Consider the following 18,039-nt stretch of genomic DNA (forward strand, 5'->3'; position numbering starts at 1 on the left):
GCAAAGAATATGTCATTTGAGGCAAAAAATATGTCATTTGAGCCACATAAATCAAATTATAGCTCTGCTCCCAAAACTGTACCTAACGTTTATATAGGCAATAAATATATAAGCTTAAAAATAGTTCAGTTGCATAAATGAAAAACTGCCTAATTGATGCCAAATGTTAAAAATGCCAACTCTGCCCTGGCTGGTTTGGCTCAATGGATAGAGCATCAGCCTCTGGACTGAAGGGTCCCAGGTTTGGTTCTAGCCAAGGGCACATGCCTGGGTTGCGGGCTCGGTTCCCAGTGGAGGGCGTGCGGGAGGCAGCCAATCAATGATTCCCTCTCATCATTGATGTTTCTATCTCTCTCTTCCTCTCTAAAAATCAATGAAATATACTTTAAAAACTGTGCCAACTCCTAAACATGACACCTCTGTTGCTCTTTCCATTTTCAGATGGTCAAGCATAGTCGTCTGCAGTGAAAAAATTGGTCGTTTTATGCTTCAGTCTGAATTAAACCATTTCATGTACACAAATTAAGTAAAATACTTTGGGAAAAAATCTATTATGTTTTATTTCTCCAAATATGATTTCTGGATATATGTCTATACAAGGTTTGTTTATAAGGCATAATGATGAACACCAACAAAAATGAACCAGTTATCAATAATGCATCCCCTAAAATCAAAGCATAAATAAAAGGTTAATAAATTCTACTACTGAGTCTCAAAATATAATAATTCCTCAGATCATTTTAACTAAAACAATTCATATATATTACCATCTCTTTATAAGTTGAAAATTAAATAAATTTTAATTGAAGATTCTTAATTATCTACACGTTATCTGTACTCGTTGCATTACCTAGAAAGATTCAAACTACTTGGTATGCATCTGTGTTTGTGTGATATGAGAGAGTGTGTGTGTATATACTCTGACAGAAGTGTTTGGTTTGTGTTGAGATAGTGTTGCCCTAGTCAGTGGTAGGCAAACTGCGGCTCGCAAGCCACATGCGGCTCTTCGGCCCCTTGAGTGTGGCTCTTCCACAAAATACCACATGCGGGTGTGCATGTACAGTGCGATTGAAACTTCGTGGCCCATGCGCAGAAGTCAGTATTTTGTGGAAAAGCCACACTCAAGGGGCCAAAGAGCCGCATGTGGTTCGCGAGCCGCAGTTTGCCGACCACTGCCCTAGATGGTTTGGCTCAGTGGATAGAGCATTGGCCTGTGGACTGAAGGGTCCCAGGTTCGATTCTGGTCAAGGGCACATGCCCGGGTTGCCGGCTCCATCCCCAGAGGGGGCGTGGAGGAGTCAGCCAATCAATGATTCTCTCTCATCATTGATGTTTCCATCTCTCCCTCTCTGAAATAAATAAAAATATTTTTTTAAAAAAAAGAAAGAGTATTTGCGAACATAGGTATTTACCTCTGAGCTCACTCAACACTAAAGGTTAAAAGAACCTTGAGGTTGCCCTAACCGGTTTGGCTCAGTGGATAGAGCATCGGCCTGTGGACTGAAAGGTCCCAGGTTCGATTCTGGTCAGGGGCATGTACCTTGGTTGCAGGCACATCCCCAGTAGGAGGTGTGCAGGAGGCAGCTGATCGATGTGTCTCTGTCATTGATGTTTCTAACTCTCTACCCCTCTCCCTTCCTCTCTGTAAAAAACCAATTTTATATATATATATATATATATATATATATATATATATATATATATATATAAAACCTTGGGGTTTCTTTTATCTCTCATTTGACCTGGCTCCAAAGAATTTGACTTAGCTCATGTATCTTAACAGAGGAGTTTAATCATACTACCACCACAAATTTTATTTTAATTGTCGTATTGGCATACTACCCTTGAAATAAGCAATATTCCACAAGTAAAATTTCCCATCATTTTTCTATGATGCAAAATGTTACTTCGAGTCAAGCAGTCTCCCCCTGTTTGCTTCATGTTTGGAAGCGCCTGGGTCTGCCAAACATGATTCCCTGGCACACTGTGCGGATGCGTGGGGCTGGAAGAGACAGGGCGACAAGTGGATGGACAAGCAAGCTACTCACTAGACGAGTCACATCTGAAATGACCACTGCCAAAGCCTAAGCACTGGCAGGAGAGTTTAAAGCCAGATTCAGAAAACCGCTCCCACTCCTCTCCAACGGCATAATGGGAAACCGTGTACGGGTCGAAGCACGAGTCATCCGTAGGTGGGTCAACTACATGAAGAAAAGGAGGAAAAGCAATAAAAAAGACATCTTATTGGCAGTTTTGGAGGATAAGAAGAAAACTGATTATTCCACATAATGATTGAATCTGAAACAAAAGCCCCAGTAGCACTAAGAAGCATTCACCTGTCTATCAGGGCAACAGCTGCTCTAATAAACAACGCTCAAATGTTGCCAGTGGACACTTGAAAAGGCATCTTAAAGTAAACCCATCTTTCACTTTTGTCATCAGTTCTAAAAATTCATTTCTGGTAAATCTAGTCTATAGAACGTGAAACAGATCTGGACTCAATTTAAGCGAGTTAAGTTGCAAAGACTGGAAACACCTCTCCATCAGTACCTGATGCCCTTAAGCTAGTTATTATATTATAGTCATCTGTAATATGGGGATAATACTCAGAACATCTCTACCTGCTCTGGATCTTGTGATGGTCACGTGAGATCATGAAGTCAAAGTACTGGTCCATTACCAACACTTAGGACGTGCTCACCAAATAAATAATCTCTAGAGAGCATCTTTTGTTTTTACTGCAATACTCCATTATAATGTGACCTTCACCTTTATTTTTGCAAGTTTTGGAAAATAGTGCTAAACTTTGACATTTTGCACATTATCACAATTAACTGTAGGACTGCTTTACTTTATCAATAAACTCAATTGTTCCAGATAAGAGGAAGCAATGGGATATGAATGACTTAGGAATTGGTAATGGGGTGTCTTCATGTTGCCTAAGATCTAGATCTTTGTGTTTGGGGAAACCTTATTGTAAAGTAATTTATGCAAACAAAGCATGTTTCAAATTATTTTAAAAATTAGCTAAGTTAACTTCCATGTCTTTGCATCTCACTATGTATGCAATCTCACTGTTTACAATGCAAAAATCAAAAGCCATAGATATTTGAAGTGCCTAATAGTTTAAAAGGCAACACCTTGGAAAAAAATAGTTTGGCGAGGCTAAGAAGTCTGTTTCAAAGCCAGGAGAACCTGGCTAGAATGCAGAATACCACTGCTGGGAATACGGAGGCGGAAAGAAAAATAGAAGGAACTTATAACTATGAGGGGTTTCACTCAGCCTCCTAAAAATAACCAGGCGTTAAAATTCCACCCGACTAAAGTTAGGGAGATGGAATCTTAAAAAAAAAAATGTGGAAAAGCACAAAGGTCTTTCATGTGGCGTTCTACTAGTAAAACCACACGAGGCAAAGGGTATGTGTTACCATGGATATATACTACAACTAGCACAAAATAACACCCTGTCCCCCCTCCTCTGCCAGATATGCAACTGCTTCATTCACATGCGTTCATACATGTAAACAGCACCGTCAGATGAGGAAGGAGGCTGAAACTAGGTCAACTGACCCTAGAAATAAAGCCAGTCCTGAGCAGGGGAAGGATTTAGTCTCCCTGCTGGTAGGACACCCTCTGGCTGGAAGATTTAGGACTCAGGGTTTTGATGACTCCCTATCTTATGTTTCCTGGAGAATCTTCAGCTGCTGCAGGTTGAAGAGCCAAGGGACAGACACGCTACTGGTTTAAAAGGACTTCCTGGGTGCTGCAGAGAGTCAAGGACCACTTAACCTCGACAGAGGTTTTGGATCTATGTCATCAGAAAAAAAATGGAGATAACACTGGAATAAGGGAGGCCTTGGGACAGAAATGGGCTGTGTTGGTAGCATTTTACATGAGGAACAAACACCAGCTGCCCCTAATGTCCACGGATGGGGAATTTCCTTTCATGGGTTTCAGCAGGTACTTAAAAATCACTCCAGAGGACTCCAACATGGTGACATGGAGACGGTCTGGGCAGAGAGGTCAGGGGACCTGTGCCCTGTATCAACTCAGAAAGGCACTCTGGCAAGGACTCGAGAGTGTCAACGAAGGATCTGAGCTTGTGCCAGGCCTATCATTACGTCCCCGTTTGTGACTCTGTCCAATACGTACGCATTTTACAAAGATACTAGGAAAATACAGTGAAACCTAGTTTCTCGAATGTCTCCCATATCGAACAATTCACTTCTCAACCTGACCACCCTTTCATACTGATGCCTGTATGACCAGCCATGCATCTCCCAAGTGACAAAGGAGAGAATGTGCGAATCTGAGTCAGTTTACCACGGTTAAAATCTCAGGATATTGTGCTATGAATATTCTCGTGCTTTTTTTGCTTTTGTTGCTTCTAAGTATTGTTTAATTTTCATTTTCCTACTGTACATTTCTTTTCCTTTTGGTTAAATTTTCATTTACATTTCATGTCCTTTCTGTTTTTAAAGTGTTTATTTATAAACAGGACATGAGACGTGTACTGTATCTAAGAAGGGTTAAAACAGGGAATCATTTGGGGGTCCGGAACGCATTCATTCAATTTATATTATTTCCAATGGGGGAAACGAATTCAGTTCGAGAAACGAGGTTCCACTGTAATTCAATTTAAAGTTGCTCATTTACTTCATGATGTAACGTTATTTCCCAAAGCTCAAGGAAAACAGCAACAACGGAACAGTCAGTGGAGAAAGCATCCCCCAGAGGGGGGGGAGTCTGGCCTGAGTAGCACAGGCATTCACATACCCGAGTTGCCCACAGTGACAACCTCCTCCTGAACCTTGTGCCTCTTCTGGTCCTTCAGTGCTTCCACAATGATGTTGTAGGTGGTCCCTCTGGTGAGACCCGTCAGGGTAGCACTAGCAGAAGTTCCAGGAACTCGGAACTACCATTATTAGCACATCCAAAGTAGGGGAGAAAGCATTAGAGAGAGGAATCCATGACTTTCCCTATGCTCTTATCAATAACCCTCACTGTGTAAACAAAACAAAGGGACACCAATAAAGCAGAGGGGGTAAAAGGACCCAAACAGCCAAGGAGAGAAATGGAACGTGGGGTGAATAGCCAACACTTCTACCTGCCAGATTTTCCTGCCAAAAATCTACCCCACGTGCTCCGCAGTTACCTGGGCACCTCAATAATTCTAGAGACAGGCTCCGTTCCAGCTGCTGCAGCCGCAGGTCTGCACGAGCCCAGGAAACCCTGGCCTTGCCCCCTTTACATAGAAGGTGGGCACTGTAGGGAGAATTATTCATCCCACAAGAGGTGGCACCCGACCCCCACTAGAATCCTTAAGACACTTTGGAAAATCGTTCAACTCAAGTGTCTAAGCTCATAAATCTGCCACAGCTGTAGTCAGTTTTTAAAATTCTGCCACTTTCTAAAACTAAGAACACAATAAAGTTGATACCAGCAAGACAAATTAAAGAACAGAAGTTTTAGTTAGAGAATCAATCACTTACAACAGCTGATATGCACAGCTTCACCTAAGTTCTTTCTCCTCAGACCTATTGTAGATAATGAGATTCTTCAAGGACAAACCATAGGATGGTATTTCAACCCTTATGGGCACAAATTTAAATTCAGGCAGAATATTTCTCTCTTTTCTAGGATTATTTCTTTGTATTACCAAGGAGCCTCAAATCAGTGAGGAAAATAGAGAGGATTTCATTCTTTCTGCTAAATAATAACGAATGACACTCCCCCCAACCCCTACCCGAAGTAGTACCACATTGAGATTAAAAAGAAAAAAAAAAAATCAGGGCTAATTGAGTCACCTAAGAGGTCCTGAAAATGTTAGCCACTTGATATGGGAGTTTTGCTCACTTCTGTTGTCTAGCTTGCTCCTTTCCCAGCTTCCCAGTCAGGAGTAAAGATAAAAATTCATTAAATACCTGTAAGGGTTCTTCATCAATGCCAACTGGATGACATGAAATTATATACTCAGAGCTTTCCTGGAATGGGGTCCAAGAGATGGTTGTCTGAGAGAGAGCCTCTTGTCCTGTAGAAGCATTTGGTTTGAGTCCCAGAACGTGAGGGTAGAGGTGATGGTCTACGTCTCCCCTGGGGACATGACCAATTTGGATCTCCTCATTTACATTCGGCGGATATGGTCCTGGCCTATGCCTTACAGGGGTGGCCGTTGTGGGTGGTGTGGTCCGCCTAAAACCATGCTCCTCAAAGATCATTTGTTGCCCAACACTGGGCTGCTGACCCGAAGTGCCAGGAAGCTGAATACCGTTTTCAGACCCAGGATTGGTGATGAAAGGGGTCTTTTGAGCTGTGGAGGGAACATCCAAGATCTCTGGTCCATGAAGATTGGGGTGTGGAAGGGTTACCAGTTGGGGAAGCTCATCTAGCCAAGAGAGGTTAGAGCCAAAAAAGCAAAGCTTGTTAATAAGCTCCCCGAAGTACCAGCAGTAGTCATTATCAACTCAGGCAACAATGACTGTTTATTGATTTGATCAAAGCCCCTGGAAAATTAGCAGTTCTTAGATCACAAAACACTTTTTCCAGAAAGAAATCTTAATGATTTTCCCCCCCGAAGATTCCTTTAGAGCAGGGGTGGGGAACATCCAGCCCGTGGGCCGTGTAAGGCCTGTGGGCCGTGTAAGGCCCGTGGAATCATTTGGTCTGGCCCTGCCAAGGCAATAGGGGTGAGTTAAATGTTTGACCAAATATAACAGGCCAATTTTTTAAGTTGATAATTTTGTATGGCCCTCGAATGATGTTATATATGGCCCTTGGCAGAAAAAACGTTCCCCGCCCCTGCTTTAGAGTTTAAAATGGAAAAAAGTGTTAGTATGAATTTATCATACAAAGCTTCAGACCGCTGAGCCCCATAGAAGCTCCCTCTGCTCAAATGAAGCCTAATGGAATTTAAATGTGCAGCCTTTCCCCACTTTTGTTTTTTCACTTGAGAATTGAGTTTAAGGACTAGAACCCACACTAATTATATCAGCATTTGAAGTATGAGAATTCCAGAGGTTTGGGTCAATGGTTTGAAATGGTAGAAATAGGTTAAAATGCATATATATTCATTTTTAAATTTCCATAAGCATAAATATAGCACTTTCTTCAAATTAAACTGAAACTGGGTGAAAAAGTAAGACATTTTGTTGGCTGCAAGTTTCAGAAATCACGTAATAAAGACAAATAGGGAATTTTCTCCCAACGTTTTTTCTTAAACATTTTTAACTTCAACACAAGGTAGAGACAAATAGCAACTGTAGCCATTTCACTTGTACATTTCCAGATCTGTTTTGAAATTTTTAAAGGTGGATAAAAGGCTTTATTTTGACTGGCTAGGAAAAGAATAAAACTGAACTAACAGATTATGTTACGTTATCCCTGCTATCAAAGAGCACAACATATATGCTGCGCTGTTAGAAAAAAAAGGTTCCATGAGAAATGCAACCAAACCCGGAGAACCTTTTCACGGCAAAATTAAACATTTGTAATTAGTTTTCCCTTGACCGTCTCCAGGTTACCCAGAAGGCACTCTTTCTTTACCTGTCTTTTTTCTCCCGATCAGAGGCTCACTCTTCTGGTTGTTCTTAAGGGCAATGACTTGGATTGTGTACTCAGTTCCTGGTTCCAAACCTGACGGAGGACAGATCATCATGTTACACCTGTGGGCTCAGCTTGTCAAGTGGAAATGGATCTTGCCGGGAATCACCCCTGGGGAGCAAGCTTCCTCTGTCCTCCGCCCACTGTCCTCTTGGAAAGGTAAAATTGACTTCCTTCCCTTCTATAAACACCCAAACACTATGCATGCGATGGCCACTGAACAATGCTCTCACTATCCAACTTGACAGCCGAATAAGCACTTTCATGCTAAATTTTTCTGGGCATTCTTTTAGCACGTGATCTTATTTTGCTTTTTGAATTGCAAAAAATCTATCAGCATTGTGGAGTAAGCATTTGGGAGAGATCGTTGCAGATTGTATCCATGAATGTGCTTAGGCCTAATAACCAGATGGCCCTCAGCAACAGGATCGATGCAAAGTCAGAGGACAGGTAAGGGCTCTGCAGGAGAGAATGATCAATCTTTGGGGGGTCCCTAGAGGAAGTATCCAATTCAACTCCTCCCATATCAGATTCTGTTTTCCTGGCCCCAAAGTTTCTTAAAAATACAGTGTCTGTTTCTGGTACCTTTGTGTTCCATAGGATTTGAAAGTCCAGACAATACCTTATACACAGTTTGAAAATATAATCTCTTGGAGAAAAATAATACCAGAGGCTTCTGATCTTTCCTACTGAAACAGACAACTCCTAGTTCCCAGGCCAGGCATTCTCTCCAGTAAGGGTAGCTGGGAATCACTTTGCCTCGAGACCTATTCTGTGAAAGTGGATAATGAGGTGCGAGGGCAGGTGGTACCCTGGCAAGTCCTGCAAGATCATCTGATTTTGAGGGAGTTGAGAGAGAAGGAGCTTAAATGAGCTAGCTTGCCTTGAACAATGTATTTTTCTAGGACTGACAAGTATCTGGCAAACGCAGAGCATATAAAAAGATGGTAAGCCATTAGGTCAGTATTGAAATTACTTCCTTCACATGGACTCATGCCTTTTGGGATGTATTGAGCTCTACAGCTCCTACACAGAGAATGCTCTTTGGGCTTCTTGTTCTCATGGTGTAGCATCGAAGACACAGCTGGAGTCTGCTAGGCACTTTCTGTCCTAGGGAGTAAGGAGAGAATGACAGCGTGGAAGCAGCAATACCAGTAATAGTAGCCTCTGTGACACCAGGGCGGGGCCGAGGGACCACTTCTCTGGGAGGGGACCCAGGCTTCTCATACTTGATGATGTAACCAGTAATCTTGGCTCGGGGTGGCTGCCATGCTACCAGCAAGGAGTTGGGTGTGGAGGCCAGGAAATGCAGGTTGGATGGTGCATCGATGGCTAAAAGAAATCAAAATGCAGTCTCTAAGAAAATGAATAACCAAGAAAATTACTCCCACACTCTTTTCCAGCCCTTCATAACAGACTGGAGAGAATCTGGGAGTTCTGAAAACTGTATAAGGGATCCACTGTGATCTATAATACAAAAATAACAGCCTCATTTTTGTTTCTTAAGTTCACATGACTGATCACAGACAAGTCAGTGGCATTTCTTCAGTAGAAAGTATAGTTACCCGTGGAGGCGTCGATGACGACTGGGGAGCTCCGGGCGTTGTCATTCAGGGTGTACAAGTAGATCTTGTAGTCAGTGCCGGGTTGTAAACCTGGGATTTGTGAAGAGACAATTTTTATCTGATCTTGATTCACTAGGAAGTTTCAACTCATCTGCAATTTTCATGGTTCCTCTACCCTCGCATGTTTATATGAACGACAGAAGTGGTTCGTATTTGAACAATACCGTTAGAACATGGTATGGGTAATAACTGTTCTCTTTATCATAATTAGATGGTCTTTGATTGGTAACTGGAATCAGAATTTTAAATCTCAAAGAGAGCTGAATTAACCCAGATATTGAACATTCTCTGACAACTTTGATCTTTATAAAGTAGTGTTGTTTGATTTTTTAAATTTAATCATGCTATATCATCGATGTTAATATTGAACCATTTTAGTTTATTTTAGTTATAAGCATTATGTTACAATTTTTTAATATAAGAAAGGGTACAATGATTAAAAATCAAAATGATGAGTGGAACTTAGGCCATTTCTTTGGCAAACATTAGATAAAATCAGGCATTCACAGGACAAACCAATTCTGAATATTGTTTAAAAATAAGATTTTAAAGAACAGAGCTGGGTTATCATAACGCTTTGGAAATAATTTAATCAGTGTAAGTGCTGGAATAACTAATGAACTAATGGATGTTGTGAGCAGCAGTGAGCAAGTGTGGTCTGCACAGCGAGTGCCCTGACCTGTGATGGTGTAGCTTCTGACATCGGGGCTGATCATTCTCTGAACTGGAGTCTGGCCATTTCCTGGTACGGCATCCACCTGGAAGCCGGTGATCGTCTCAGTCTTGGTTCTCCAGCTAATGGTGATGGTGGTCTCAGTAGCATCTGTCACACGGGCCCTTCTTGGAGGGCTGACATCTGCATGGGATCATAGCCTGAGATTAGTGCTCATATGGGTAAGGTTTTGATATTTTAAATGTTTCCTTATTATACAACAAATACATCCATTTCTACACATGACAGTGTAGAGCATTTCTCCTATGGCATCCAGAAACAAAGGTTGACAATAATTAGAAATATAAAAATATTCACCTTTTCTTTTCGGAAGAACTGAAAAGCTTGTAAGAGATACTACCAGTGGTTCCCAAAGCTGGTTTATAGCATCTACAAATCCCTCAATAAAGGTGAAAGTTATTAATTTATTAAAATGTAAAATATGTGTAGCAGGAGTTAGAATAATTGCCAGCCAGCAATGATATATATATGCAATGCTAGTATTGTGTCATTTCCATAGGGCTTCATATTTTTTCTCTCTCAACAGATGCAATGCCATCCCTATTTTATAGATGAGAAAACATTGACACTTTATATGATTTCTGAAAGAGTATATCGGGAATTCATTGATATGGCAGAAAATGAGAATCTGGGCCCAACTTGGTCCAAGACTGTACTGTACTGTTAAGATACAGTACAAAGCAGCATGTCCTCCCCAAACTTAACTCTATGAAAACAAATTCCAGCAAGTAGAGCATAAACTAGTCTTCGTTCGTAACACCAAAGGCGCCAGTAGTTAAGTCAAAAAGATGAGCGAACTAATCAATTCCCAGATTGGGAATCACTCCATTGTTAACTTAGTGATCTAGAAAACCATTTAGCATTCTTTAATTTTTGTTTATACAGAATGTTTTTTGATACTTAAAAAGTTTGATCACTCACTTTCCAAGGTAGTGACAACTCCTTGAGCTGGCCTGCTTGTCAAAGTGTCCTTAAGAGCGTAGACACTCACTTCATATTTGGTGGCCACCTAGAAAGAAGGGCACGGTAAGCTTTAGCAATCGGAAGCCCGGGGACTTTCACTGCTGCATTAGAAAGATGCCATAGTTATAAAAGAAAAATAAATAAACTAGCAAAACCTACAGCACTATACATTCCTAGATTAATTTCCTTCCTACACTACAGGTGATCAACAACAAATTTAAATTATATGAATTTTAAAATGCTCTTAGGGGTAAAGCCCAAGTAAGCCATAACTGATATACTTATCCTAAGCTGATACAAAATGAGGAAAATGGGTATTAGCCTGTTTCTTTATGAACAGACAGGTATAAACTGTGAATTTTTCTGATCATAGAGAAGCAAAGAGACGACTCTATCTCTGAACCCTCTTTCTATAGTTTCTTCTGGAATTGGACTTATGTTAAATGTATATCAATTTCCTAGGTTACTGGTTAGTTTTTTGCACACGAGTCCAGAAGGCCTAAAAGTGTTTTTATGAAGGTAGGGTCAGGCTGGGTTGGTGCAAGCTGGAGAATATTCCCTGCCAAAGTAACAGAGGGCAGAAAATGTATAATAACTAAGAAGATACATGCGTTCAACCTGTATATAAATTTCCCCCTGCACCCACACATACCCTTTTAAAGTGAACAGAATACATTTAAAGAGCTGTGCACAATCCAAAGCTATTTATAAAATTGATATAAAATCACAATAAAAGTATTTGATGGCAGGTGCCAAGAATATCATTAGATTTACTATGATATTATATTTCTACCACCTTAAACTGTTAGAGATGGCCTACTTGTTTATTTCAATGAAAAAGAGCATTTCTTACCATGAGTCCTGATACAACCACAGATGAGCTATCGGGAGCAAGGTTGATTTCTTTCATTGGTCCCGTCTTCTCCTTGGGGGTCACCCGCACCCGATATCCAGTGAGCTGAACATTAGGGGCTGTCCACTGGGCAGTCAGGCTCGTTGGTGTAACCTGAATGAACCTCAGGTTGGTTGGTGCAGGAATGGCTGTCAGGAGGGTCATTGGTTAGAGGTTATCTTATAGGAAATGGGGAAAACGGACAATAAAGTGAATTCCAAGAAGTAGAATAGATTGTGCTTGGTTTGGGTTAGGTGATTTCCCTGATCAAAGATTCAGTATGAGAAAGTACAACGAGAAGGGATGCAAAATGAAGAAAATGTTTGCTGAAAGCATGTTTTATATCCACCAATGTTCAGCATCACTGGAAACACAGATAAATGTCAGAATTCTGAAAGACTTTAGGTTTTAGAAGATGTTTTTGCTTTCCCTTAAAATTTTTTTTGAAAAGTCAGAATGACTGATTTAGGCCATTGAGATTGATTTTCCATTTGTACGGAAAGATGAGCAATAGCCCTTTTCCGATATAAATTATCCTCGTATGGAAATCCATTTCCCAGAGAATTCCATGCCCCCAAAGTTAGAATTATGTTTTGATTCGCTTTATTTGGACCCTGTGGCAGATATCACTGCTAAATTTGAAGTATTCTCTGTGGTGCAGCATAAGAAAATTGGATCATAACAGAAGCAGCAAAGAGAAGCAAAGAGCAATAACACAGATTGTCACCTGCAGGGTTTCTGCTGTCACAAGGACATATCTTAGCATTCCCCTGTGCTTCAGAAACAAAGCACAAGAAGATAAAGTATTGTGGAAAGCATGTGCCCTATGTGTCTGATTCTCAATCCTTTAAGCAAATTACACACCGGGCACACGATTATCTAACCAGAGAAGGAAGGTCTTACCCACGTGTTCTCAGAGTTATGCTGCTATGAAATGGCTCATTTTGGGTTCCTTTTGTAGAGTAAGCTCTAGGATGCCAAACTCCTTTCCTTATACACAGTGAGTATAGCCACAGGGAGGCATAGTCCAGAAAATAATCCACAATTTTAGAATTATCTTCAAATGTCTCATTTTATGGCCTTGTTGATGAGCCAAGTTACTCCAAAATGTCCGCGTATTAGACTTGATTTAAAGATCACCTAAACTTCACTGTTTAGTACAATTCCTCGTAAAGAGGGCCTTTACTAACAGAGGCAACTTTTTTTTTAACCCCCTTACATGGAAATTAATAGCCTGATAAACTCATTAAGCAGGGCATAAAGCCTCTGCTCCCATGAGCACCCAGGGGTGCAATTAACGATATACCTGTGGACTGGGTTCCAATCAAGGGCTGGCTCTCCATATCACCGTGCAAGGCAATCACACTGACTGTGTACTCAGAACCAGGCCTGAGGCCTTTCAGCTCTGCAGTGTCTTCTTCACCATCAGGGAATAGCTCATGGATTCCATCCTCAGGGCTCGAGTAGGTCACCCTGTACCTGGAAACTTGCCCCTGTGGGCTTTCCCAAGCAATTTTGATGGAATCGACATCCACATCAGTGAATGCCAGTCCTTTAGGGCGATCAATGTCTGTTAGGCAAATTAATGGTAAGAGGTTATGTGAAAAGCAAGTTGTGAAATAAGCATTTTTTTATAACATGCAAAGCAGTTTTGCAGATACCATTCTCTTTGATGAATTAAATTCCAATCAACCCAACTATTACAGAGAAAATTACCTGATCCTGTTGAAGTATTTTTGATTTTGAAAATATTTAATGTCACATCATTTATTAAGACAGGTGTACACGAGATGTGTAGACACCTTGCAAAGTGTCCTCTCAAAGAGGACTTATTTGCACTGATTTTAAGATTTTGTACCATAATTTATTTTTGCAATGTGATGTCAGTCTCACAGACCTGGATTTTCTACACCTTTGGGAATGGTAAAATTGATTTTCAATGCTAGATTTAGATTTTTATAATCCTTCTTTAATAACTCTGGTGCAGCCACAGTCCTGCAAATGCTCCAAACATACAAGCTTCATGAGAAAGACTTCAATCAACTTTACCATCCAGTTGTAGAAAAGACGGTCCTGGCAAAATATTCTGTAGATGTGCAATAGGCAAATAAGCTTTTGCTGAGGCCATTTAAGCAAAAGAAACTTAAAGCACAGCAACCAACTATGGTGGTTCCACAACTTCTTTCCCTATATGTTCATTGCTTGGAACTGGGAGGAAAAAATATGCTTGTAAAGGGCTCAATTCAATATAGAAACTGACCAACCAGTTGGCTTTCCCTGTGTATAGTCGCAAATGACATGCAGAGGGCATTCAGGTGCCTAAGAACAAGATCTGACTTTGAAAATGGAAGATGAGCACGGGTTACGTACTGGTGACGGCCGTCTGGACCAGAGGCTGACTCTCTCCGTTTTGACTCTGAGCGTAGACACTGACCTCATACTCCACTGTGGGCTGCAAGCCTTCAATGGTCATTTCTGTTTGATCTGCAAAGGGAGTGAAAAGCAAATGCAGCATCTATGTCATTCCACTGTAATGTCATCCAACGGACATTCAGATTTCAGTAGGAAATGTGTGCTGGCCTAGATTTTCATTGGTAGACTTATCAGGAAAATATAGGAGTCAGACATGGATTTCCTCTTGGATAAATGTGTTCATTGCTAATACAAATCATCATATTGGAGTACAGTCACACTAAAGAATAAGCTCCAAAATGTAATATGATACCCCCCCCCCCAACAATGAATGATAACAATTTTGAAAAAAAGAAAAAAAAAGAAAATTAACTTGACTTTAAGATATTACCTTAAGGCTCGCTCTCTCTCTCTCTCTCTCTCTCTCTCTCTCTGTAGAATGTCTGCACTCCCCCGCCCCCCCCTCTTGCTTGATGGCGAATACCTTTGCTTCTCTCTCCCCGAAGCTCCAAAGGCCCTTTTTTTTGCATCTGTAACTTGTTTCCCGAGCCCACACAGCCCAGCTGGCTCACTTTTTCTACCTCTGTGACTTTCTAAATAAACTTTCACTCGTATTTAAAAGAAAACAATATTGCCTTAAGATCTTCATTTCACAAGTACTTTATATAAAAACAAAAACAAGGGCTAAAAGGATATTTAAAAAATCATTTAAGCCAATCTCTCTCTTGGTGTGCACAGTGAACAAAACCACAAAGGTGGGTCTCATCATTTAAGATGTCCACACCATTAAGCAGGACTATGCATGGAAAAACAGAAGTGCACTTATTCGAAAAATTCTATTGTCGAGGGAGTAACAATCGTGAGCCCTGAATTCACAAATGGGGAAACTTTAACATAAAGTGGTCCTCCTATTTTTTTCTGGTGCATGTGAGATGCTGCAATTCTTACCTGGACCTGCAGTTTTAGTTTTTGATGGTCCCAGGCCATTTTTGGGAACAGTGGTGACTCTGTAGCCAGTGACAGGGGAGCTTGATGGCAGCCACCGAACACTGATGCTATTGTCCTGAACATCAGTGACATGCATCTGTGATGGTTTGTCAATTTCTACAAAAAAAAAAAAAAAAAAAATAGGAGAAACCAATGAAGCCACAGCCCATGAAACAAGACAGGACAAGTCCTTGTCTCCAGTTCTGCTACATACAGGATAATCTCTTACTATGACTAACGACTCCCAAGTTTTTCTTTTGTAGAAACAGAGAAAACTTTTGGGAGGTGAGGTAAGCATCTTGATACCATTACCTATTTTCAAGATGGCTGCTTCATTCACACAAAAACTACATTCTTACTTAGGTGTTTACCTTCTTACCATATCAGCTCATTCATTCATTCATTAAACGCCTTCTATGTCTGTCTCTATTGTAGGCATGTGGAATACATCAATTAACAAAACAGACAAAAATCCCTGCCCTTGTGGGTATTTCCTTGTACATTTGGTTTAAAACTGTTGGCAGTAGGTGTTCTCTTCATCCCAGGGGCATCAATACCTGTCCGGTAATCAATGGAAACTGGCTTGCTGCTCGCCGGGCTGTCCCCCCGGCCTGTGACAGCATACACAGTGATGGTGTAATCTACTCCAGGTTTAAGGCCCTTGATTTCTGCTGTAGACTTGCTCCCAGGTACAGTGAACTCCTGGACAGGGCTGTGTCCTCCTGTTTGAAAAGAGGTTAGTAAAAGAGTGAGTGGCTGAGAGATACTTGGGGATTGCTGAGTTACTGCATTAACGTATTGAGAGCAGCCTGCAAGTGACCCTGTAAAAAGGTGCTCTTAATAGGGCTTGAACAAAAAAGTCAGAATTGTAGGTTAACATGAGAAGGGAGAAGAAGGTAAGTCCTCAACCCAGGATTACATAAGCTGTGTTCCTTTTTCAAAATTTTAATAGAATATATTCATGTAAAATAAAATTTTGAAAATACAAACAAGTAAAAAGAAAAATACAAATCGCTTATCATTTCACTGCTGATAATAGGTATGTGAACTTGCAATCCTTTCTTCCTCAACTCTACTATTCCCCTTTTAGGACTATACAAACAACTTCTTATCTTGATTTTGCTATCAATTATTTCATGCATATTTTCCACATATTCTTGGAAAAGACGAGGCTCCATTGAATGAACTTGCCAAGCTTTCTTTGATTATGTGTTCACCGTTGGGCTTTCAGATTACCCACAACAGGATCTGACTTGATTAGAGGGTGAAATAGCATTTGACTAACGCACCTGTTTCTCCATAGGTGATCCTGTAATATCTCACTGTGACAGCGGGAGCTTCCCAGCTGATCAGTAGGCTGGTGGGGTTTGTGGCAATAATTTCCAGGTCCCTTGGAACATCAGACACTAGAAAAAGCAAGGGAAAGTTCTCACGTCCGTAACTTTCACACGATGCCCAGATTCACTCTTTGCTCATTTCCCAGATAATTGTGAGTTTTTTATATAACAGTGTAAATAATATGCAAAATTAGCAAAATTAAAAATTATGAACAAGGTAAGGGGTTAAAAAGTCAATTCAAATTCTGATAAAAATGATTATTTCAAATTTATTGAATGGGGGTTTTTTTCCCCCTCAACTTTCTTTTCTTAAAAATTTTAAAACAAAAAAGCCACAAAAATAATATAATGAACACCCATATCCCCTTCCATTAGGTATTTGAGAATTGATAACATTTGCACCCCTCCCCCTGTCTTTTTGTTAATCCATTTGAGACTAGGGTACAAATATCATGATAATACTCCCTTAAGTACTTCAGCATCTATCAAGAACTTTGACACTATTACATTAAAATAATCATGATTTTAAGAGAACTTTGAAAGAGTGTTTTCTGTATTTTGAATAAGACTGCAGTTATTAAAAATACATAAATACTCAAATCAGGTGAGACATTTCTTAGAATAAAAAAAAGTATCTTCTCTCATATACTCTAAGATGGAGATTTTTCTCCATATATTCTGTCACTTCCCTATGTCTCATAACCATGATCTAATTTTTAAGAGATGATGACTCAGACAACACCAACCTATTTCACAGAAGATATCACTTGCATAGGAAAGTCCTTTGAATTTCTTTGAAGACCAGAAAACAAGTTACCTGTTGATTGCTGACCAACCAATGAGGGACTTTCCTCTCTGCCATTGAGTGCAACAATGCTGACCACATATTCTGTGCCCGGATTGAGGTTGGTGAGGGTGATGGAATTCCGAGTCGGGGGCACTCGATCTTCTCGAGGTCTTCCACCAGCATGTTCAGGATGATGGCGAATCCTGTAGCCAGTGATGGTGGCTCGAGGAGCAATCCAATGCACCGTGAAAGAGTTGGCAGTGATTTCAGAAAAGTCAATGCCAGTTGGGGAATCAAGGCCTGTTTTTCCCACCCAGGGGAAAAAGAGAGAGGGGACCGGGAACACCACCAGATTAGGAAGTGAGAAAATAGTGGAAAGTAACATACAGCTGATGTTTCTGTTTGTTTTTTTCATTAACACAAGGAATTGCCATAAACTCAGGTTATGATGGACTGATTCTAAACCACATATAAACTTCAAAATCATAAACTGACTCAGTTCAAAATGGCCAACTCAAGCATTCTTTTCTTTGTTCTTTTGCTAAGCATTCCAAGTATCATTACAGGAGGTTTCTACATGCTATTGAAGAAAAGGTGTTTAATATATTCTAGGAATTGATATTTTTAAGTGTTTCAGTGTTCAGTAGTCTGTTTCTGTCCTATAAGTGAATCTCTGAAAGTGAGAAGGTCTTCCCACTCTTGAG

General features: G+C 40.5%; 1 protein-coding gene across 12 annotated transcripts in view; it reads right to left on the reverse strand.

Annotated features, from left to right (window-relative positions):
• FN1 (fibronectin 1) overlaps positions 1–18,039 on the reverse strand; it is a 67,497-nt gene that overhangs the window by 3,671 nt on the left and 45,787 nt on the right. For 2 of the 12 annotated variants that reach the window (XM_036319094.1, XM_036319090.1), the window contains 15 exons: positions 17,366–17,635; positions 16,501–16,617; positions 15,769–15,933; positions 15,173–15,328; positions 14,183–14,296; positions 13,119–13,382; positions 11,774–11,961; positions 10,879–10,966; positions 9,904–10,080; positions 9,165–9,254; positions 8,752–8,931; positions 7,543–7,632; positions 5,925–6,031; positions 4,777–4,915; positions 2,049–2,201 (listed from right to left, as the gene is read on the reverse strand). In XM_036319094.1, the coding sequence (XP_036174987.1) occupies positions 2,049–2,201; positions 4,777–4,915; positions 5,925–6,031; positions 7,543–7,632; positions 8,752–8,931; positions 9,165–9,254; positions 9,904–10,080; positions 10,879–10,966; positions 11,774–11,961; positions 13,119–13,382; positions 14,183–14,296; positions 15,173–15,328; positions 15,769–15,933; positions 16,501–16,617; positions 17,366–17,635 (2,298 nt within the window). Of the gene's footprint in view, positions 1–2,048; positions 2,202–4,776; positions 4,916–5,924; positions 6,386–7,542; positions 7,633–8,751; positions 8,932–9,164; positions 9,255–9,903; positions 10,081–10,878; positions 10,967–11,773; positions 11,962–13,118; positions 13,383–14,182; positions 14,297–15,172; positions 15,329–15,768; positions 15,934–16,500; positions 16,618–17,365; positions 17,636–18,039 lie in introns of all 12 variants that reach the window. The other 10 variants (XM_036319089.1, XM_036319085.1, XM_036319087.1 and 7 more) reach the window with 5 other exon arrangements.

Source organism: Myotis myotis, unplaced genomic scaffold (assembly GCF_014108235.1).
Source record: "Myotis myotis isolate mMyoMyo1 unplaced genomic scaffold, mMyoMyo1.p scaffold_m19_p_8, whole genome shotgun sequence".
Taxonomy (NCBI): domain Eukaryota; kingdom Metazoa; phylum Chordata; class Mammalia; order Chiroptera; family Vespertilionidae; genus Myotis; species Myotis myotis.